This window comes from Diorhabda sublineata, chromosome 1, assembly GCF_026230105.1.
Source record: "Diorhabda sublineata isolate icDioSubl1.1 chromosome 1, icDioSubl1.1, whole genome shotgun sequence".
Lineage (NCBI taxonomy): Eukaryota > Metazoa > Arthropoda > Insecta > Coleoptera > Chrysomelidae > Diorhabda > Diorhabda sublineata.
Genome location: NC_079474.1, coordinates 41,913,325 through 41,938,406, shown reverse-complemented (window position 1 = coordinate 41,938,406; position 25,082 = coordinate 41,913,325). Strand labels below are relative to the sequence as shown.

The 25,082-nt window shown below is 29.5% G+C and overlaps 1 protein-coding gene across 4 annotated transcripts; it reads left to right on the top strand.

The window, feature by feature from the left end:
- The first annotated feature begins 1,472 nt into the window (after positions 1-1,472).
- Positions 1,473-20,583, top strand: LOC130448449 (zinc finger protein 665-like). 4 transcript variants are annotated; one of them, XM_056785853.1, is made up of 14 exons: positions 1,504-1,871; positions 2,191-2,388; positions 2,507-2,719; positions 3,325-3,618; positions 3,722-3,805; positions 3,869-4,064; positions 5,344-5,833; positions 6,044-6,295; positions 7,119-7,354; positions 7,412-7,663; positions 12,101-12,184; positions 13,223-13,502; positions 15,448-15,644; positions 17,027-20,577. In XM_056785853.1, the coding sequence occupies exons 1-14, from the start codon at positions 1,821-1,823 to the stop codon at positions 17,221-17,223; spliced, it is 3,024 nt and encodes a 1,007-aa protein (XP_056641831.1). In that variant the 5' UTR covers positions 1,504-1,820; the 3' UTR covers positions 17,224-20,577. The 4 variants fall into 4 exon arrangements, with proteins under 4 accessions (XP_056641823.1, XP_056641849.1, XP_056641840.1 ...); XM_056785845.1 differs by having other exon boundaries at positions 1,473-1,871; positions 3,722-4,064; positions 17,027-20,583; XM_056785871.1 differs by lacking the exon at positions 12,101-12,184 and having other exon boundaries at positions 1,473-1,871.
- The last annotated feature ends 4,499 nt before the right edge of the window (positions 20,584-25,082 follow it).

Here is a 25,082-nt window from a genome sequence, read left to right as displayed (position 1 = left end):
ATTTAGTTACTGTTATTTTCAAGTACTTAACGAAAGAATTTCTTACAATTACGTAATTCTGAATACTGATTCACATACATTAACATATATTGACAATAATTAAAATCAAAAGATCAAAGTTAATAGCTGAAGACTTTCGAATTCATTTGAAAACTTCCAATAATCGACACAAATTGGATAATCGATTAAATTATAGATTATTCTAAAGTTTTGTTTGTAGTTTGATTTAATAGCAATTGTTGATTCATGATGACCTATAAGAAATTGCTTTGACAGAAAGCAACTACTAACATAGATGAACCATGATACAAACATGTGTATGGCTTTTATGGGCCTGTAGTTCGAGTAAATAACTATTATTTTGAAAACATAAACATCTATTATCTAACTTTTTGTATATTTAATTTGGCATTTAAATGAAGTAGATTCAAATAATTATTTCGTTTCTATTATATAAAATCTAATCTAAAAATTAAGTGATTTTACGACTTTCATGATAACAATCATAATTAACTTAGAAAACTTGTATGGCGAGGATAATTTTGTGAAGTATGAAATTACGCGAAATTTTTGGCAAGTAATCAATCAACGTCTATATTCAATTTTTGTTCTATAATGACTTGTATATCAACTTACATAGTTAATTAGTTTGTCTTATTTTCATACAGTATCGGAGTTGTAAAAATTTGAGCCCAATTATATCGTTTAGTGTCTTTGCTATATCAACAAGTATAGGATTTTGGATGTACGTCTCTCTCTTAATATATATACTTTAACATTCGAACTTATAAATACCACGTGAGGAATTTTTGAGTTGCATACTATATACGTACATAGTAACAATTTAATATAATAAATAATAAGTATCGTTATATCTGGCTTTAAAAAAGAAGTTTCAATGACTAACAAACTTAAGCGCGACACAAGTACCTATGTGTGAATTATGTGCATTCTAATATATTCAACAATACATATAGCTATGTTGACAGTTAGTTCTATCATTCTCTCTTAGTTTTAATTAATATCAGAGTCGAATAAAATAGATAAAAAATAAATTGTGTGAAATATATAATTCAAAAATAATAATTACATAGTGTACTTTAAATTAGTTATCAATATCAATGATATGTCACACACATGGTTCGAAGAATTTTTTTAAAACAGCCCTGTATACTATAAAACAGTTAATAAACAACTGAAAGATGGGAAAAGATGATTTGACAGTTGGTGATAAATTCATCCCCTCTATTTTGTTGACGGAAATACTCAATGTTGGGAAAAAAGAGGGAAACACATATTCAAACTACAAAATATTTTTTGATAAATAAAATAGCGAATAATAGCAGTATTTTATTCATATAAAAAAGTACCATAATTGTTTCCTTAATAAAGCAAAAATAAATTTCTTTTGAAATGTCTTGAAATTTCTTCTTTGTTATGTTTATTACGCATTCGCCATAGCTTCCTTCTACGCCATGTTGTTTTTGACTGTTTATTGTTTGCGGCGCCCCGCTACCGTTGTTATATTAAACTATGATATTTAAAAAGTTAAAACATTAGTGCTATTAATAAACCTTATAAAACATATTAATGTATATTGAAGAGTGTTTAGTGTTACTTATTCACATTATAACTGTATAAATTCTGTAAATTTGTTCAAAAACCTATGAACAGTTTTACAATGGCTACCTCCGCGTCCCCCCTAATAACTAAAATTGACAGTGAAAATGTTCACGTGATATTTAAAAACTAATAAAACTATTAACAATGTTTATTTGTATTAAATAAAGTTAATTCTTAATTTTTTAATTACTACAGCTATGAATTCTGATAATCAGAATGTTTTACCAACAGTGCACGGAACTTCAGAGGTAAGTGAAATAAACAATTCAAATTGTGTTACATGACATTGAATGTTTGTATTTAGATGCGTCTATTATTATTCCACTATCACTATATCTTCAAGTTTTTTGCCGAATTATAATTAGTAACAAATCGTATATGTGAAATAAACTAAAAAACCATAAATTCGAAAATGAGATGAAATTGAATGCAGAAGTTTTTGTATATTTACATTAAATATGAAAAATATCTTATAAAAAAATATTTGATAATTTTAATTGTTTACTTTCTTTTCTCAATTATTTGGTTTTTTTTAAATAAGCTGATATCTAAGTATTGAATTTTTAGGGAGCTTCCCATAGAAGTCCTGCCACTACTTCTGTACCTACAGATTTGAGAGTAAATACTACAGCTTTAAATGCTGTTGCTTTGAGTAATGTAGCTAAATATTGGGTGTTAACAAACTTGCTTCCTGGACCAATACCACAAGTATCAGTTTATGGATTGCCAGGTGCTACTAGGGAGAGCCAAGGAAAAATTTCTCAAGTGAGTGTTACTTCTGAACAAAAACACTAATATAACTACAATTTCTTGTTGGGAGAACTTGGCAAACTTACAACCAAACATTGTGGTGACATTATAAGACATGTTTATATTTTTTTAGGATACTGTTCTCAGCCAGCATAGTTTTCTACAAACTGATCCACTGCTCATTCAACAGCATACTCAAATTCCAGTTAGTATTGCAACATCACAAGGTAATATTGGACTGCCAACAAATGCTGTGCATCTTGAAAATGCCCTTAATGTATCTAGTCACCACTCCAATGAAAATATATCATCACAGAATATGAATCAGTTATCTAGGGACATGAGAGTAAGTTATTGTTTTATTTAATAATTAATTTTACATGCATTCGATATATGTGACATTGTACTAAATTTTTATTTATAAGAAACTTATTTTTCTGTTCAAAATATAGAATTTAAAGGTAACTATTTCATCAGTTTTTTCAAAATGATCTTTTTGTGGGCTTAAGTTATAGTTTGATGATTTTACTTCTGTCCATGATTTCCTCTTATTGTCTCAGCAACACATTCATGAATCTAAACAGAAACTTGAAGAAGTTTAAATTTTAATAATATTGTTGAAATTTATTTATTAGTGAATATGTATAAAGAAGAGTAAAATTGAAAATTTTTTATTACCAAAAATATATGAATAAACGGATGTGGATAAATTTACCCAAATTGCGATCTGGGTATATTGCCAAGTCTACAACACCTTGTGAATATAATTTCCCTTATATTTCCTATGTGCCAATTGAGTACAACATATCAATTGCAGAGTTATAAGGTAACTGATAAGTTCTTTGAACTTTGGATATATTTGAAATAATGTGATTATAATTTTATACATCTTCTTTATTTCCTAAATATTGCTGCTTAACAAATCTTGTACATCAATAACTGATGTTTCAGATAACCCATACTCAACATCAAAATCAGCAATCTCAACAGCATCACCAGCAGCAGCAACAACAACAACACCAGCAACAACAACAACAGCACCAACAACAAAATTCTCAAAATTTAGTTCAAGTACAAGTCCAGGATAATTTGGTATCAGTGATCGAGGATACCAAGGATCAAAAAGATATATCGGCCCAACTACAAGCAGCCCAATTACAACTTTCAGAAAACAATATAGCTCAGCAGTCCTTGACTGTTCAACAGCTACAACACATGCAGGTTCAACAAGTTTTGGAAAACGTGGTATTTATAAATTTTGAACAAATGTTAATCATATCAATTTTCTGTTATAATTCTAATTTATTCATTACTTTTTCTCTTGGATACATACATGGATATGTTCTAGGTGCGACTGGAGAACTCTGTAGAAAACAACCAGAACCAATCAAATAACAATCATCAGGATTCTCTTACAGAGTCGATACAAATAGTAAAAGATGAAAAATCATTTCCTAGTTGTAAATTAGTATCGGGCTCACAATTCGGTTTGCAGGATCTCAAGAGTAACATGATGGACGTCAGAACTGCTGATGGTAGCATCGTTAAAATACAGACTAATATGCAAGAACAGGAATTGGTAAAAACATTGGGGCTGGATATTGTAAACAACATGTATAAAGTTAATGTGGATGATTTGAATCAGTTGTTGGCTTATCATGAGATTTTTGGAAAATTGCAGGGCAACCAAGGTAAGATCTAATTTTTTCATCTAAATATTGAATATTGAATGATATATAGTACACATCATATATGACACTTCCCCAAGCAAGCTAATAAAGTAGAATTGAATTTGAAAACAGATTTACTTTGCACAATTCACTAACTTAGATACCTTTTGATATCAATATTTCACTGTTTCATTTTAATTATATTTTGTTATATTTTTGTTATCTATTTTACTAGAGTGTATACTTTGATATAGTGTCTGGTTTCCATTATATGATATTTCCAATATAATACTTGTAATTTGCTAACATATAGACAATTTTTGAGATTATCTAGCAATAACATTGAGGTTCAAAATATCATATACAGTTCATTCAATCACTGGAGTTCTAGAAACGTAATAGTACATGTATTAGAAAATGTTTCAGTTGCGACTGACTTAGAAATGTGTGTTATCTAACTGGGGTAAACAGGAAGGCAAAAAAAAAGGAGGATTACACCATCTATTTCAGTTTTTAAGAATAGGAAATACTGGATTGGGATATTCTCAACAATTTAATATGGAATACATTGAAAAATATCAAAATGTAACACTCAGAGAAAGAGATTTTGTGTTACAAGTGTTAAAAAATATACTCAGTCCATCCAGGAATCATTAAGCCTCACTGTTATATTGTTATTAAAGTTATATCAAACTATTTATGAACAGTATTTATGAATTTTTTGAGCTAATCTCTTTACTCCCGAAAACACCTCGCTCAATTCTTATGGAAATTGGGTTTTGGTTTTTCTGAAACCTGGTACCATTACAGTTTGAATAAAGTTTCCATGGGCACAAAATCCTAAAATCTCCCTAACCACCTCAAGACCACTTGTTAAATATTAAAGGTTATTCTGGAAGAGACAAGTTTCAAAAAAACTGGCCGAAACTCCCCCTCTCCTTGGACTCTACAATGGTAGTTTTGGCGAGGTTAGGGGCTTTTTGGGTTTTGTGTTCATCAATGATATTTTTTACAACTTGCTTGAAACTATAATTGTGTAAATTTTCAGAACAATTGGTCAAAACCAATTCCCTTCCTCCCAGGGTACCTTTGGACCCTTCAGTGGTAGTTTTGAAGGAGTTGGGCGGGGTTTGAGTTTCGTGATCATTGAGACTTTTAGTCAACTTGCTTCAAATTATCAATGTGCCAAATTTTAGAAAAATTGGCTAAAACCTAATTTCTGTATGGATTGAAGGGGTCTTTTTGACAAATTTGTCTCTCAATACATATAGTTGTTAAAAGCGTTTGTTAATTGTTTCAGGTACAGATTTGTCTAACAATAACCAAAATGTAACACAAAATTCAAATCACTTGAATATTTCAAATTCTAATATAATTATCACCAAAGACGAACAAGAACCGTCCACGAGCAACGTTTCCAACGAAAACCTACCAACGGTAGTTCCAACACACGCATGCGACTTGTGCGGTAAAATGTTTCAATATCGTTACCAATTAATCGTACACAGACGTTACCATACAGAACGTAAACCATTCACTTGTCAAGTATGTGGCAAAGCTTTTACTAATGCACAAGAACTTACTCGCCACGGAAAATGTCATTTAGGAGGAAGTATGTTTACATGTTCAGTTTGTTTTCATGTATTCGCAAATGATGCTTCATTAGAGAGACACATGAAAAGACATTCTACAGATAAACCATATGCTTGTAGTATTTGTTCAAAAACTTTTGCAAGGAAAGAGCATTTGGATAACCATACAAGATGCCATACAGGGGAAACACCTTATAGGTTAGTATAAATATAATTATTTAAAACAACCCCAATTTTCCTCTTTAAATTCAGTGAAATAATCAGATTTTTCAATTACTTTTGGCACAGTGATGAATGTCTTTTTCATTTGTCAGGTTTTGTAGATCAAGTTAGTTTTTCAAGTAGTATTTTTTTTTGTATATTTTTTGTGTATAGTTACAATTTTTTAAATTTAGTTTTATATTCCAGGTGCCAATATTGTACAAAAACGTTTACGAGGAAGGAACATATGGTAAATCACGTTAGAAAACATACAGGAGAAACGCCTCACAGGTGTGAAATATGTAAGAAATCATTTACAAGAAAGGAACATTTTATGAATCACGTTATGTGGCATACGGGAGAAACTCCACATCATTGTACATTTTGTGGAAAAAAGTATACTAGGAAAGAACATTTGGCAAACCATATGAGAAGCCATACTCATGATACACCTTTTAGGTTAGTATGATATTATATATATATATATATATATATATATATATATATATATATATATATAATATTATTAATAATATTCTACATTAGATTGATTTTTTGTGGTGTGAAAATTGACAGAAACAGAATTTTACTGAATTGTTAAATTTAATAATGAATACACAGTTTAATGTTCAATTATAGTTAAATTTGAAGCATTAAGGCCTTTGGTCACTGTAGAGGAGGAGGAAGGTCCACGGCTGGACTAACGGTTCCTGTAAATTTTTAATCATGAGCCAATGAATTTTTTTGGTTATCTATAAAAACTGCTATAGAAGTATGTACTATTTTTGCGATATATTGATTTTTGGTCAAATGGCACACTTTTAAAGAGGAAAGTGAAAAACTTGTCTAAAAAGTCAGATAATTGTTAATAATAAATGAACTATGCAATATAAAGAAAGAATCCTATGTATTTTCAAAAATTTTCCAAGATATATTCAAAATTTCAAGTCAATAGGTTGAAAATTGTCGGAGCTATGAGTCCAGCCAACTGTAAACATTCAGAATTCAGTTAAATGTTTTGAGTAATAGTATACTTTAGAGTAAAAAGGAATTGAAAAAATGACAAACACGCATGTTATAATTTTTCAATAAAAAGAGCCAATTGAAAACATGAAAAAAGTCAGTTTTTAAGCTACCCTAAACAAATTTTGTTAATTATACTACAATACTTATTTCAGTGCATATAAAATCTGCCTATTTTTTTTGTTATATATAACATTTTTTGTCCTCAAATATCTTCTGTAAAACATTATTAACAATATTCCTAATGTGTTTTTTCCAGATGTGAAATTTGCGGCAAATCATTTACAAGAAAAGAACATTTTACGAATCATATAATGTGGCACACTGGTGAAACACCTCATCGTTGTGATTTTTGTTCTAAAACTTTTACTAGGAAAGAACATCTCTTGAATCACGTGAGGCAGCATACAGGGGAATCCCCACATCGGTGTGGATTTTGTGCAAAATCGTTCACCAGGAAGGAACATTTGATTAATCATGTTCGGCAGCATACAGGTACAAAAGCTAGAGAAAAAAATACTGATTCAGTATAATTACTATTAATATTTCCAGGTGAAACACCATTTAGATGCAACTTTTGTCCCAAAGCTTTTACAAGAAAAGATCACCTCGTGAATCACGTTCGTCAACATACTGGTGAATCTCCTCACAAATGTACCTTCTGTACTAAATCTTTTACCAGGAAAGAACACTTGAATAATCATGTTAGACAACATACAGGGGAATCTCCTCATAGGTGCCATTTTTGCTCCAAGTCTTTTACAAGAAAAGAACATCTTACAAACCACGTCAGAATACATACAGGTTAGCCTTTATTGAGTATTGTTTTTTCGTTTGTTTTAAAAATAGTTAGGCAATATACGTTAAAACGTCATTTTCATTATCATAAACAAAATTTTATTGGAGAAAAAAATAATATTTATAGATTGTTATTTAAATAATATCTCAACTCAAATTTTAAACTCGTTTAATTTATATTCAATTAATCATCATTAATATTTTCTAATTATATTTCATTTGACTTAATGAATACATATTAAAATACATTTTATAGAATAAGAATCGAGACAATACTTTATGTGTAAAACTCAATAATAGAGGAACATGTATAAGTGAGGATAATTGTAAATCATTCTTCTGGTTTATGAAAATTGTTTTTTTTTTAATTAAAAATTCAAAGATGAATCTTGATATATTAATATTATTGATAAAATATATTTATAATATATGACTTTTGGAATGCGTTTTACATGTATGAATTATGCACAAACAATAATTTTCAAAATTTTATATAATTTCCATGATAACATCTCATAATAGTTATTAATTGGGTTTTAATTTTTTCTCAAACCTGTTTTCTATAAAATTTTAAGTTCAGAGAAAAAAAAAACGTACAAATTTTTTTAATTTATAGTTTATAGATAATATATTGAGTGTAGATTCATGGTATTTTGCCAAAGACCCTTCTTTGTGTGAAGCTAATAAAAATACATCTTCTAATTTCACTACATCATAGTTCACTAGGAATTACTATTATTTTAGTTTCATATTCTTATTACTATTGTAATAAATTTTTATAACATTGACATTTAACCATCAACTTAATAATCGTATACTTTTTAACTTATTTATGCTGCATTAAGTGAAAATCTTCGCAAAAGTGTAAATTCTACCCAATTTTAATAGTTTGCAAAAAAATGTCAATTCGGAAGAAATTATAAAATTACTGATTTAAATATTCAATAATAATAATTCATCTATTGCTTGCTTTTATAATTAGGTAAAATCCTGAGGTAAGCCCATTTGTAATTTTTTCAATATCTCATTGTTACAAAAGCGTTTAAGTGACGTACAGATTTGGTGTTGATAATTGTGTCAACACAAAATTTGTTTTTGACTCCAATGTATAAAATTTCGATAATTTAAGTCGTAATTACACGAAAAAAAATGATATAACATAGAATAGTTTGCTTTTGTATTTAGAAGACCGACTAAATGATATTTTTGAAAATTTGTGGTTTTAATGTTTATTTGAAGATAGAACCGTACAAATAAATATGTTTATAATTTTTATCAAGTTTCACTATTAAAATAGATTACAAAAAAATGAAAAACACTTTGAAAGTATCCACTTTTACTTTTTCTTCTATGTTCATAAATACTTTCTCTCAATAAATCCCAGATATAGTCTCCCATCAAGTTTTCATTGTATTGGACTTAATAACACTGTCCAAAGTTCATGATGTCCTGATGAAAACGTTCTCCTTGCTCTTCTGAATAGGCTCCCATATTGCTTTTAAATTTATTTTTATGTGCATGGAGTATATAAACTTTCAATGACATCCTGCAGCCCATGGCATTAAAATTTTCAACTAACTTTTCCTTGTTTTCAGCTTTGTTGTTTCCTAGAAATCCAGAAACTACTGCTTCAATACTGTTCCAACTTGTTTTTTGAGTACGATTCAGTAACTTTGGAAATTCTTCATTGGTGAAAATTGTTCTAACCAACCAACAAAAACCCCATCTTCAACCTTTGCTTCTGATAACTTAGGAAAATTTTTTTTCATATCTAAAACCTTCTAAGGTTTGAGCCAGTTTTTTAACAAATTGTTTCATTAACCCTAGCTAAAGGCAAAAGCCGCATTAATGCTTCAACAATCGAATCATATTTTACGTTTTGTTTTCCGACACGTTGGGAACGTTTAATGCCTAGTTCGCTGATCTGTGATCGGCAATTAAATTCCACTGTTTTAAACAAGAGCCTAAAAGTTCTGCTTTATTTTTCTGCAAATTCACATCTCTTATCAATTCGTTAAAATCTTCTGTAGTTGTAAGATGGTGTTTTGGTGGTTCTGGTGTAGATAAAAACTCCATATCAGAATTACTACTATTAGAACTAAGAGATGAGCTCATTTTGAGATAATTTTTTCGGTGGCTCAGGTGCTGGTCGTGTAAGGTCATATGCAATTGGAGCAGACGAATATTCAAGGTTGGGATATTCGATAGACTTTGCATTTTTTCCCTCTATCTCTTTTACTCATATTTACAATGGAAAAGTAGCAGTCATGGATGTGGTCTTTCGGTTGTCACCAGATTCTTGGTATTGCAAATGACATAGACCTTCTCTTACCTAATCTAACTAACCTGAAGTAAAGAAATAAATATTATTGTCTAGTGTTAAGATTTGATTTAATGATGAATTGAAAATTCCAAACATCTTTTACAATAACTACAAGCAACATGCGGAGCCCATAAAAAAATCAATTGAATCTGATAATACTTGTAATAAGTGTGAAAGGAACAGCAAGTATTGATATTATATTTTTCTCTAATTAACAATTTCCAAGTATTTCAGCTTTATTTTCTTTAAAATCATTATGTTTTGTAGATAAATTTTTATCAGGAAATGTTTATTATCAGCCTTACCACCTTATATTCATGATAACATTTATTTTGAGCTATTAACCCTTATAATATCTTCTGATATAGCATTATAGTTGTAAAAATTGTTGTAAATACTATGTAGCTGAATTTTCACTATACAATTTAAATTCAATGTGCATCTTTGACTTTACCTGCCTCATTTTCAATCCAATTTCTTTGTTAACTTATACATCATATAGTCCCTTAGTTATTTTGACCTAGTAATATTCAATTAAGAGCTCCAACTGTCATATATGATTGTATGTTAGGGGATCATGTACACTACAATCCAAAATATTTATTATATCCCACTTTCATGTTGTTATACTGGGGATACTCAGTGTTCTCAGGTGATCTATTAATCCCACTCTTATTAGAAAGTTCAGAATGTAGGAAGATTCCAGCTGCAAGAGATCTTCGCCTTCTAAATTAATGTACTCCCAGGTGTAGCGCTCTGGAGCTCCCTAGTGTCTTACACTTCGAGACAATGTTGTTAGACGTTCCATCTTCTGCACAGCAAAATCTGCATACTATATTCTTTCCTAATTTTAGCGACTTGATGTGTCCACGACCTCTGTTAGTAGGTTTTTCTTACCTAGGCCGATACATTAGCAGATCTTCTCTGGTTGTAGCTTCCCAGGTATGTTTTTGCCTGACTCAATCCCTGTAGATTGCTCTAGTAACTGGTTCTACCCCTATCTAGCTTATTTTCAAATTTTTTCTATATTGTTCTGTTGCTGACACCACCAAAGGGTTTAGGTCATATGAAGGGTTTGTCTGCTTCTACTTCAGTGAGTCTGTCCGCCATTTTGTTTCCCTCTTATCCAGTGTGTTCCAGAATGCATTACTTTCTTTACCTAGCTCGTTTAATCGGTCCAGGCATTCCCAAACCAATTCGGATATCACTAATTGGAGCTCAAAGCTCTAATCGCTGCTTGGATAATGGATGATCTCTTGTTTGCGATAGTTTGCATTTGATGACATTTTAGTTCATTTCTCTTTTGTTTTGATCTCAATTGTTTCTACAGCTTGGTATTAAGGTAAATTTTTTCTCGAAGCTAAACTTTTTTGGTATTTTGTCATGAGGCATGTTCCAAATTTGGTTCTTTTTGGGGATGGTTTTTAAGTGTTAATATTTCTTTTCTGAATATTCTAAGTGACGATTTTTCCGCTAAACTTTCCAGTACTGTGCGGAAAGGTGGGAGATTGGGTTATAGACCCAATTTCTCCCTGTGAAATTTCTGTACACCATCAGGGCTTTCGTGGCTTTGTTGGTTATATTCTTTTCATGTTTATTCCAGATGATCTAATGGCCATATTTATAATGGTGAATAAAAAAATGCAAACTTTGTTTTTGGCAATTGCTTATTTCAAAAGACAATTTTGATGGTACAATGTGTAATGTAACAAATGCGTAGTTTTTATCTACACATTTATGAAAAATTTGGTTACTTTTCGGTCAGATTTAGTCACCTTTACCATTGTTTTGGTTTCTTTTTTAGAATCAAATGATAAATGTCTATCAGATTAGTCCCAAAATTATGGCATTTTTTATAAAATCGGTAAATAAAATTTTTTCACGTATTATTAAATTAGTATTTGTTGTCATTTGTTACAAAAAATATTTACTTGGAAACCTATTTTATCAATTAATTATATTTGTGAAGTTTTATATAAATTTTTATACTGACATCTCATTTTCGTTTTTTAACTTTTCTTATAAAATGTAATAGTTATATTTAAATAATATTTTTCTACAGCCTTTGGGATTTTACCTAACAAGTTGGTAGATTTCTAACAAGGTTATTATTATTCCAGGTGAATCCCCACATCGATGTCAGTATTGTCAAAAAACTTTCACCCGCAAAGCACACCTCACCAATCACCTACATCAACATACAGGTGAAGACTATTTTGTTAAATTGTTTATAACCTTAAACTAATAAGCAAAAAAATTAACCTAAGCTTTGCACTAAATTGTTTAAAAGACGATACGTGTCTCATTTAGTTGATATTCTAGATAGATTTGTACTGATCTGAATCCAAAAGTGATAAGCTTTGGCATCTCTTCGGCCATATCACTAATTTGCTTCACTCTTCTTGACCTGCATATCTTATTTTCACATAATTAGGTCTATAATATATGTACAATAAAAATTATCCGAATCTGGAAACAATTGGTGCACCATGTCACTAATTTTACATATTTGATATGTAATTAAAAAAGTTTTTTGGTTACTCTTGAGATTATATACTGAAGTTTCTTTGAGTACAGAATTTTATACTAATCTTTAGTTCAAGAGTGGGGAGTTATAATACTGTAACCGTTATCAGTTGAGTATTTTCTATGGTGCTTCGAACATTTCAAATATTTTCATGAATTGTACTAAAGTGTTAGAAAGGTGTTCTCAACATAGCAAAAAAATCAAGAACTTATGGATATACAAATGTTCTGTTGGCAGAAAAATTTCAATCAATGCATTTTTTTATATAGGTAGATTACATGAGTTCCATACAATTAGCAGCTGTTTAGAACCGTCTTCTAATTTTTCTTGGTAGCAATGCTAATATACTAATTATTAAATAATCATAAAAAAATCTGAGTATTTGTAAGAACATATACAAGCTTCTGCATGATAACAATTTCCAATTATTTGGTTTGAAAATTCACAAATAAAATATTTTTTTATATATTTTTCATGTCATGTTACACTTGCATGTTGAGAAAATGATATAAATTGGTTACAATATAACTTGTGAGGCATGCGTGGACAAATTGAGTAATACACTAAAGTCCATATGTATGAATGTTTACCAAGTAGTTTGTTGGAGCCAACCTCGATTCTTATTTGTTTTGTATAAGTTTTAGCGATATTGCCAAGCTTATTTTTTCATAACCCTATGTATTATTGCAATTACAATTGTGCTAAATTATTTCAGGCGAATCACCGCATCGTTGTGAATTTTGTCAAAAAACCTTCACTAGAAAGGAACACCTCACTAATCACTTGCGGCAGCACACAGGAGAAACTCCACATTGCTGTAATATTTGTTCTAAACCTTTCACCAGAAAAGAGCATCTTGTAAATCACATGCGATCACATACTGGAGAAAGACCTTTCGCTTGTAATGACTGTGGAAAGTCCTTCCCACTTAAAGGAAATCTTTTATTCCACCAAAGATCTCATAATAAGGGGGCTAATGCAGAACGACCGTTTAGGTATGTACATACATATGCGAATAATTCAATAATTACCAATAATTGAATGTAGCATGTTAATGAATAAATAAACCAAATTTCAAGAGATTTTTTAACATTACTAGTCCTATATGTATATGGTCTAACACATTACTCAATAAGTCGTGTGACTAACTAAGATAAACATATTTTTTTGCAAAAATTGATTTTAGTCATCAATGTAATCTTCTTCAAGAGCAATACAATAATTCCTACGCTTCTCTAACTTCTCGATGTCGTGCTTGTAGAAGGATTTGTCTTTTGCCTCAAAATAGGCTTCAGTTTTCTTACTGGCGAGCATTTTGTTGAAAACAGTAGTCACTGGGACCAGATCTGAACTGTATGGTGGATGAGGAAGCAATTCAAAGCGTAATTAATTCAATTTAGTCATCATTGTCATCGACTTGTGAATCGGTGCTTTGCCTTGGTGAAACAGTGGTTTTTTTTCTTTTTATGAGACTGTTTTTTCTTGATTTTTGTATTCAAACTATCCAACAACTTTATGTAGTATTCGCTATTGATTGTCTTTTCCTATTTCTATAACCAATTTGTGGGCTTTCTTGATGTTTTCTGGAGTAACCACCTCAATTGGGCGAACAGAACGTTCACCATCATCGATTTAAATTTGGCAACCCAATAACAAATTGCTCTTTTCGATAGAGCAGATAACATTTTTGAAACCCTTGTGGGGTTTGTACAGAATTTTTCATTAAAAAGCAATAATTTAACAATAATTTTTTCCGACTAATCGAAATCTCATGAAATTTTATATATAATTTTTTGAAAGTTGGTACTTTATAAACGTCATTTGGATCCGACAATAGCAGTGCCTGTGCCCGTTACACCTTTGGATTTCTTATTATCAGTATTTTGGTTTTTTTGTGGTGATTTTCATGCTACCTTTCTCCACAATAGGTTTCTATATGCTTATTTTTCTATCCTTTCTATAATTATTATAACATACAAAAATTACGTATCAAGATTTGGTTGTTGGTTCTTCCTTCAAAAAATTCAATAATTGTGCCAAAACAATATTTTAAATGAAAATGACATCGCAAATGTTTTAAATTGATATTTTGTCATATCACCAATGTTGATATACTCGAAATATTTAATAAATATATTATATATAATGTGATGTGCAGTTTGTTGTATAAACAAGTTCTCATTAGAATTTCTGTATTTGTATAGTGACTTCAAATTCATCTATAACTTTTATGGAAATTTTGTTTTATATATATATATATTTGAACATCTCTTGCCGTCCTTACCATATCTTAATTCTAGAGACAGTATCAAACACTTTCTCAAGATCTATTATAGTTTTATTGTGAATATATCATCATCTTGAGGACTTCTCTCTTATATCAATCCATTTTGTGTCTCTTGACAGTTGGTTCTCTAGACCAGTTTCAATTCCATAATTTAGTAATGTCGTTCCCATGTAATTTTTATACTGTTTTTGGGCTCCTTTACTATGTATACGGGTTATTAATGTATAAAATAATGAAAAAAAAAACAACATTGAGTGCAACATGAGATTTTGCTGTTTCTGTGAAATTAATTGTATATTAATCTCAACTATTGTACATAATCATGTAATAATCTCAATATAGGAATATACGAATATAATAGTATATTTAAGTATACTATTTAATATATTTAATTTACTAAAAATTTGTAGTTTAGGTATTTTGCATATTTTCAAAAACAAATGAAACATGTAGTGAATTGTGTTTACTACCACTACACTGATTAACTAATATCCATAAATTCCAACTTAATACATACAGGTTTGCAAGAAGAATATAAATAATGTTAAATAAAATTTGAATAAATCCAGACAAGTTTAGGACTTACAAATTGTATTTCCTACTTGAAAATTTTTTTGAATTATTTGTTTTTAAACTCAGTGTTTTTATTTTAGGTGTGACCTTTGCGAAAAAGATTTCATGTGCAAAGGACATTTAGTATCACATCGTCGATCACATATGAGCGAACGACCACATGTTTGTCCTGATTGTGGCAAAGCGTTTGTAGAAAAAGGAAATCTATTACGACATCTTAAAAAACACACAGCAGATCAAGCCCAAGCACAGTCCAACAACCAAATACAGAACCAAGGTAAGTTGATTGACATTAAACACTAGGTTTTGACTGATTTTAATGAACAAAATATTTAATGAAAGTAAAAAAAGTAGCAGAACTCTTGAAACTTATAAAACAAAACAATTACATTGGGGCAAAAATACACAGGAGAAAAATTGGCTTGTTAGATAAGTGTAGAGGATAAATTGTATCACTCAGTATACATTTGTCTACATCTTCTTCATTAATTAATAATTTTATATTTGCATATCTGGACTAGGTTATCCCACTTGTTATTAGAATTTTTTATGATTACGCAGCACCCTTGTTAATTGGTAATGAGATGCCTAATATTCAATTATTCAATAAAGATCATTCAAATGTTACACTTGGTTAATTCGATATTACATGGCGATTCTGCCAGGATATATTTTTCTCCTATCTATGGGTATAGGAAAATTTAAATCGACTATGTGAAATTCCTGACTTCTATTTAAAAAAAAATTAACTATTCCATTTGTTACATCCTTAATTTAACTAGTATTAGAGCAGTCTAAAATTTGATTTAAAAATATATTTGTTCAATTAAAGACTGATATATCTGCACCTGTATTTATTAAAAGTGATGCTTTAGTGCCGGTCAAGGGTCAAAATCACGAAGTTGAATAGGTTTAGATCAGATATATAAATGTTTCCATGACCCCAACGTTATTTGATCCTTTTCGGGGGTCATAGGGTTTCCTGATTCATCATTATTCTCCATGTATCGTATAGATATTATTATTATTGTTAAAGTTATATCTATGCTTACAATTATTATTTCCGTGATAATTCTTTCTACCTTAAAATTTACTTAGTACCTCTTGAACAGAGGAAAATGATCTAACCTCAACTATCAATTTTGATCTAGACTATATAATTTTCGGCTACTTCAAGTGGTACTCCTTCTGAAACTGATTTTTTCAATTTTTCAGGCAACGCTTTAATATTTTGCCTAAGATTTAATAATTTGGTTGATGAAAGGCTAAATTTTTCTCCCTTAATACCTTGTTGAAGTTTAGTTATTATGTCATTAATATTTTTCTCGTTGGTAATAACATCTCTTGCTTTTTCCGTCAATCGAGTGCGAACAAAGCGTTGTTCTCACTAGAAGAACATCGCAGAAGAATTTTATAAATCAGCCACCAAATGAATTTGGAACTAGTTTACTTGTTAAGTTCAAAAAACTCAATTGCACTGACAGCCATTGTATCTACTTTAATATCATTAGAATTCAATAGAAAGTACAGACAAAACCTGGATGAATAATACAGTTAATTATTTTTAACATAAATCCAATATTTGTGAACTTCTCTATCTTTTGTTGAATAGATCAATTTGAATACAAGGCTTTATACAGATAGTTATATTATTTTCAGGTAATAACGCATCACAAAATACTCAACCCGCAGTAACTACATCAAATATTCAAATACCGCAAGTTCACGTTAGCCAAGCTCAGCAACTGCAACAAAACACCAATGCTAACTTAGGCCAATCTTCACATATGCAAATGCCACCTCCTAGTAGCCATACTGTTATACCAACAGCAAATAATAATGTACTGACCTATTAGGCTCTTTAACCTGAGTTTATTTTTGGCGCAGAAGACAGATATTAAAGTAGAAATATATTGAAATTGAGTGAAAAAATACAAATTATTACTCAAATATTTATCTACAGACTGATTCTAGAATTAATGAATTTTACCTAATATCCTTTGCAAGGTAGGTGTAGATGCATTACGCAACTTTTCTTCATGAAAAGACATATCTGAAATGTCTACAGTTCTTCTTCTTTGAGCATATTAAAATATCCAAAAAATATTACCAAATTTTTATTACCAAATAAATTATTTAGGAGAGAACATTGTTTATAAGCAAGTACCAAGTAAACTATGGTGAGAATGCTCGACTTCGTCTTCCGGGGAAGACTTGTTGACAATGAACAGACAGTAGCCTAATAATATGGTCATCCATGTTAGAAAGAAGAAGACTTGAAAAATTAAAATCATTATCATCATTAAATGCTCCCATCTGTCTTTTGATGCCTACATTAAATGAGCTCAGGTGTATACTGCAAACATATTTGTTGTGTGATAAATAATTTTAATTGTTAACGAAGTAGTGTTTATTTCTGAACAGTATTTTATTTAAATTTTATTAAAGGAATTGTAACTGCCGAAATAATCGGTGATATTTGTTTGAATCTCCATATTGTGAGGAGTGTTTATATCCTTGTAAATCGATGGTACTATTAAAATATTGTAATATTAACATAGAGGTATTAGTACACGATTGTGCGCGTCTAAATTGATAGTTAATAAATAAATATCCGGGATTTGCAGTATTAAATTATTGTTTTCTAGAAATTTTTGTTTGAGGTTATAGAAGGTATACTACCATTATCCCTTTGTTCTTTCCGAATATGAGTCCAGATTAAAAGTTTTGCGTTATTTCTTCGGCAATTGCGTGATTGATAAAAAACAGATATCTAAAAGTCGAATTTTTATGCAAAGATTTTCACGATTTATTTATAAATCACGAACCCTTTCAAGAATGATCCATATAGAAATATATACTGATTATACAAACCTCCAAAATGTTCAAAGTAAACTATTTAAAAAAATTCTCCTAGAATGTAGATCTGGTGATTTGGGAGGTTGTAAGCAGGATCAAGTGGGAATTTTGATCCAACATTTGCACGTTTTATTTATAAATCACTAATCCTTTCAAGCATGTTCTGTATATAAATATATAGCTTTAATACAAACCATAAACAGGTTCAAAGTAAACTATTTAAAAAATTTCCAGAAGAAAAAAATCTTGAAGGATTTTGATCTGGTGATCTAGGAGGGTGTAAAAAGAATAAAGTAGATTAGGTAGGATGTGTGGTTTAATTAAATTATCATTTAATAACCTTGCTCAAAATTTTTATTGATTTTATCAGTGTTGATTTGTTAACAATAGCAAATCAAATGCTGTTTGTGGAATTCTATACAAAAATTACTTATTTTATTGTTGACATGAATACAACTTTCAAATTTTATTGCGAGCATTTTCATCAATTATTGTTTATAATTGATTATGCTGGTCATCCTGAACACTTCTAATTATGTTCCTGATTTCAAATCGTCATATATTTACAAAGAAATGAGTTTTTTCGCTGGCATAAATTTATCCCTCTTGTTGTCCTGGAATAGAAAATAAATAATTATAAACAATTACTAGTATTTTTCAAAATTTGAGAGTTTGAAATAAAAGGAAAAACTTCTTTTTCATAAATAATTTATCTACAACAGTGTAATAATGTTCATGAAAATGAGTCTCTTCCAGATACGTCCATAATTTTGAAAATTTGACATTGATTTTTTAGATATATCAAATTTGAATAATATTAACGACGATAAAAAAGTGTAAAACACTACATAACTAAATTTTGGGATTCATATTTGGATTTTTCAATTAATCAAAAGGAAATTTACAACAACTAATTACCAATACAGTAAATTTCGGAATTATGAATGCCTATGTGCTCACTAATTTTAATTTATTTGATTTTTTATTGCCTCCAAGGTTTGTGCAATATGACTCATATATTATCATATATTTTTTATATATTTTTTTATATCTTCGGTCTTATTTTTTTATCATATATAATCATGGGAACAAATTTCTTCTAGTTCAAGATGATCTAACAAAAACGAAACATAACTTGACTTATTTTTTTATGTACTCTATATTATTTAAAAAATTGAAAAACACATAGGTAATAAAAATAGATTATACAGAAAAATTTTATTTTATAACAAGAAAATAGTACAAGTATTAAAAGTGTCCAAATGAACATTCAAAAGTCATAACTAATATAGTGGAAATATTTAAAAAAGTTAAATGGGCAATTTAACAAATTTGGGAAGCAAAACAGTCAAAATAAGGAAGATTAAAAAATTTTTAGAGTAACTGAAACAAGTGGAGTACTTTTGTTAATAAATAATATATATTAAAAGAATAAGTTAAAATCTCAAATTTTAACAACATCCAAAATAACTTCCGTCCTAGGTATCATGAAGTGAAATAAGAAAATTTGTATTTATTATTATGACTTATGAATTTTATATTGTGTAAAAGATTATAATTATTTTTGTTAGTTACTCAAGGTAGCTAACAAGAATAACAAAGAATAGTAAGATGCCACTATTCATTGTTTTCTTGTATCAGGCACTGGATCGACTTCCAACAATTAACGTCTTATATTTACACAAAACTTTAACAAATTAAATAACTAAATCTTCGTCAAGAATCACTATATTCATGAAAACTGTATGAAAATATGTTCCATATACATATAGACAGATGTGGAGGAGGATTTTACGTGTACATTTACTTTTAATAATTTGAACAATTCACATCGTAACGAAGATATTCGAATTTGGATTTTCATTTTTGTTAGCTCATCTTTGTTGTATTTATAAGTTGTTAATTCATATCATGTGGATATTAGATAATTGTTGTACAGAATGTTTCTAAATTTGTAACAAATTTTATTCCAATATTCTGATTACCAAAGATTCATAGGCAACATTGAAGATTATTGTATATATTCAACATAATCATTAACTGATCATTTTCTGAATTTATGCTTTTCAAAAATTACAGTATTTGCTATTTACAAGCTTCAGTATGAATTTCAGAAATTAAATTTGGAAGTATTCTGTATATATATACTTTGTATTTAACAATTTAGCTTTATAATAAACGAATTATTGTAAAAATCTTTAGACACAGCTACTAATTAATTAGAAAAAATATTTTTAGCTTAGACAGCTGAAGAAATATTTTGTAATTGAAATAAGCTGCATATTTTCAGGTTATAATTTATATAATATAGATGATGTACAAAACAATGCATTGAAAATAAATACTTTTTTCATTTATTTATTTTTTATTTCAATTTTATAATTTAGTAAAGAATTCAATTACACATTTACAGGATAAGATGTTACTATCGACCTTTGAAAAAAATACCAATCAGGAATTGTTATCAGTCCTTAAGAATATGTACTTTATTCGCATTTTGGTAATGTTTTAAAAAACATTGAACGTTTTGTATTTGTAGTTGTTATCGGTCAAAAATTTTGGATATTTGTGGGACAGAGATATAATACCTACTTGTCTGTTAGACTAGATTTACGTTGCCATTTTCATTTCCCATATTAATGCTAGTTATAAAGAAATAATTTTATGGTTAGCTATAATGTATCAATTAATTAATGTTGAGTTTGTTTTAGTTGTTTTAGTTAGCTTTTGGCTTCGGCCAACAAGTTATTGACATTATATCTGTATCCGGAAGCTAAACTGTATTAACTCACAAAAATTAAATTTTACAATAGAACAATTTTTATAGGTAATTAATTAATATAATTTTCAAAGCCTCTCATTCTTTGTATTTAATACTTTTTTAGAATGTGAAAATGGGCAATAAAATACTGTGAATTTATTCTGCAATTAATTTTAATGTCTGCATTGTCAAAAAAACTAAATACTGCTGATTATTAAATATCATCCGTTGCCTTATCAGAATGAGCTACATATTCATAAAAACCGTCAAAAATGCTTGAAATTCAAGGCAATAAAGACTGTGGTTATATTTCTTGGACAAAATTTCATTTGTCTGTTCCCGAATTTGAGATAAAAGCTAAGGACAAACAACATACTTGCCATTTCGTTTAAGATGGACACATTATTCAAACGTGGTTACCTTGAAATGTGTTTTAAAGTAAAATACATTAAAAGGTTTATTCTTAAAACTGGAGTTTGTTATTGAGAGAAAGAGAGAAATGCTTTATTGTCAAAAATTGCTACAATTTGTAGACAAAAGCTTGTAAAAACTATAAAACAAACATACAAATAACTAAATATCTTTGTATTGTACAATTGTATCTTACAAATGAAATAAAATTTCAATATACAGAAGAAAACCACAATGAGTAACAAAATTATAGGTAATAGTAATAGGTAATAATTAGTATATAAGTCCAGAGCAAAAATTAAACCAGTATGCAGTATGTCCGGAATTAAATATTATTATTAGAATAGAAATCGTTTACATAGTAGTAGGCACTTCCCAGTAAACATGCCCTCAAATTATTGAGAAATGCGGGAAAAGATGAAATCGATTTGATTTCAATTCTCAATCTAACGCTGGGAACAAAGCAAACTAATAAAAAAACTATACTTTTTCTAATAAGTTAAGATTTAAAAACATATGTATAATGGTTCTTAGTTTTCTTTTAGAAGTTATGTAATAAACTTTTTCCAGTTTAATAATATTGGAATTGTATGTTAAATTATCGCCAATCTCTCTAATTGGCTTTACTTTTCAAAAAAAGTGAATCACTTACAACCTATAAGTGAAAACAATTAAAAAAACTAATTTAAATAATATTTTTTTAAATTTAAGTATTACTACAATAAAAATATTGAGTATATTTATTTTACTGTGTAAATATTTTTATTTTAAATCCATTAATAAAAAAACCTCCAGTTTAAAAAATTTCAAGCTATTTATGCCAAAACTTTCCAGATTATACTTACCATTTTTATTCACTTACCCCTTCAATTATTGAATGATTACCATCGACCTCCATATGTGAATAGCCACGTAACCGAAATTTGTGATCAATCTTTTTTATATTTAGATTTTCACAATAAAAGTTTTCATTTCGAAGTGAATGTTCTATTTCTATAACTTGACAAAATAATCCTTGTAAATCTTCATGATAATATTATTGGAAAAGTTCGGAAACTCGTGTTATCAACAATTCCAATAATGGCTTCAATCTAGTTTTCTTGTGACATACACAACTGTTAGGTAAACAAATTGTTTTTAGTCTTCAAGGATTTGTTTTGAATTTAAATTAATCACAAACTTGTTACATAACTCACTCTTTTTATCTTTAACATTGACTCTATGGAAACTAAACTAAATTCTGAAATGTTTTTGAAAATTGAAATTTTAATCCCCTGAATATGTATTTTTACTCATTATTTTAGAAAACTTTTTATAGCAAAATGGATAAAAAATACAGTGTGTTCCGGAAGTAAACTGCTTCTAGTGATTAGATGTTTAATTTCAAGTCGATAATTGTGTGATATCTCGTGAGGTTATTGATTTGAATAGTCTTTAACAAACAAATTTGATTGGAAAAACGTTTGTTCCTGCAGTATGCTCTAATTATATTTCGAACTTTGGTGCATTTCGTATGGCTATAATCCGTTACGAACATGTATCCAACAATTGCTGCTGTAACACCACTTTTAGTATAATTAGAGAAAAGAAGAAAATCATTTTTCTTTTTACACCGGGTGTTCGGCAGATCGTTGAACATAGGATCGATATCTTCTTCCTAACCGGAGTTGTAATTTTTTTTACGTAATTGGACCATTTCGACGAAATTCGACTTGAGACATGAGAAGTTACAGATTTTTTCTAAAATCAATGCAAGGATTAAAATAATGAAACAAACGTATCAAAACTTGAATTATTTATTTTAAAATCTTCATTCAATTTAAATTTTGTTCGAACTGACGCTCCTCATTGGTTATGCAAGCCCTGCATCCGCTGGGTATTTCCACTGTAGTAGCCCGCATCTCTTGTTTCATTGTTTCAAATGCAGCGTCAATTCGATGAATCATTTCTTCACGGCTTGTGACAACTGTGATGTGTACTAAATCTTTGGCCCTTCCCCAGACATAAAAATCGATAGGGGTAAGGTCGGGCGTTCGCGGGGCCAAGGAATTGGACCACCCCTACCAATCCACGAGATGAGGAAGGCGTTGTTTAAGAATTCCCTCACATTCAAGCTCCAATGAGCCGGGCAGCCGTCATGTTGAAATATAATTCGCGCATCATCCTGAAATACTTCTTTCACTAACTCAGGTAGGTCATTCATCAGAAATTCTAAGTAATTCTGTCCATTCCAATTGTCGGGTAAATAGTACGGCCATGTTAACCGGTTTCCGATCACACCTGGCCAAATATTTACGCTAAATCTTCTTTGGAAAGCCCTATGTCTCTTGACGCGTAGGTTTGCGAATTTTGTTGCCCAGTAGTGTAAATTGGACTCGTGGAACTTACTCCAAAAGTGAAAAAGAAAAAAGATATGATAATAACCGTGCTATTACCAGTTTAAGCATTCCACAGAAAGTAAAAGAGAGGGAAGATAGCTATTATGGTTGATCGAGAATGTAAAAAAAATCTACCTGCTCAGTAACCATCCCAAAAAAGCCGTTACATTGTTTTCACCTTTGTATTGATAAATTTCGCAAAACATGTAACTTTGAACATTAAGTAGAATTTCGTCGAAATAGTCCAACTACGTAAAAAAATTACAACTCCGGTTAGGAAAAAGATATCGAAACAAATACCTTTAGAAAGCCTACACTCTAGCAATTTTTAAAAAAAATCAGAAGCTTCCTATCACCTTTACTTTTTTTAAACACAACGCAAAGTTGAAGTTTAAAATTTTTTTAACTTTTCTTTGGAGTTCGGCGGTTCACAAGTTAATTTCTAGCAATAATTTGGGACCAATATTAATTTTTATTGGACATGTCATTCTCCAAGTTTCTAATAAAGAAAAAAACTTTGGGCCTAGTTATAAAAATGAAAAAGTTACAGGGGGGCAGAGGTACGAAAGTGACAAAATTTCTAAAAAACAAAAAAAATTCTATAAAAAGTTTTTGTTAAGACCTGGATTTTTTTATTGTCTGAATAGATAGAAAATGACCACGCCTATGTTCAACGATCTGCCGAACACCCTGTATAGTATATATACGTATAGTATACTCGTATAACTAAATTCTCTATCTCCATCTTAAAAAATATCTTACAACCTGATAAAGCACGATACACAATCTAAAATATGTATTGAATTGATTGGCTGACTCGGCAGACTTTGTACTGCTCAATCGATAAGTAAAAGACTTAAACTTTTGTATAAAATAAACTTAAAACAAACAAAAGGAATCTCTTTTTTAATAAAAACAGTTAAAAAATGCTCGTTATGAATGAAGTTACATTATTATTTTTGATTAATTGCACATGACGATGCTTACTTACAAAACAGAGTTTTTCCGAAATATTGGCTATTTATAAGGTTTCAATTTAATATTGACAGACACACACAGTTGTAACACAGTCTGTTAATCAATTTAATGCTTTCAGATAAACTATATTTTTTGTTTTGTTTTGTGGAGTGTAAATAAACAAAGATGGTTTTGAAACGCGCCAACACGCGACGTATAATTGTCCATGCGCGAAACAGAAACTCCAAGTTGATTCCGCAAACTTCCAACGACTAGCCTTGCGATTTATTTATGGTCATTGCAAAGGCCAGACGTACTGGGATTAAGACATCCTCTCCTTTGTATTTTC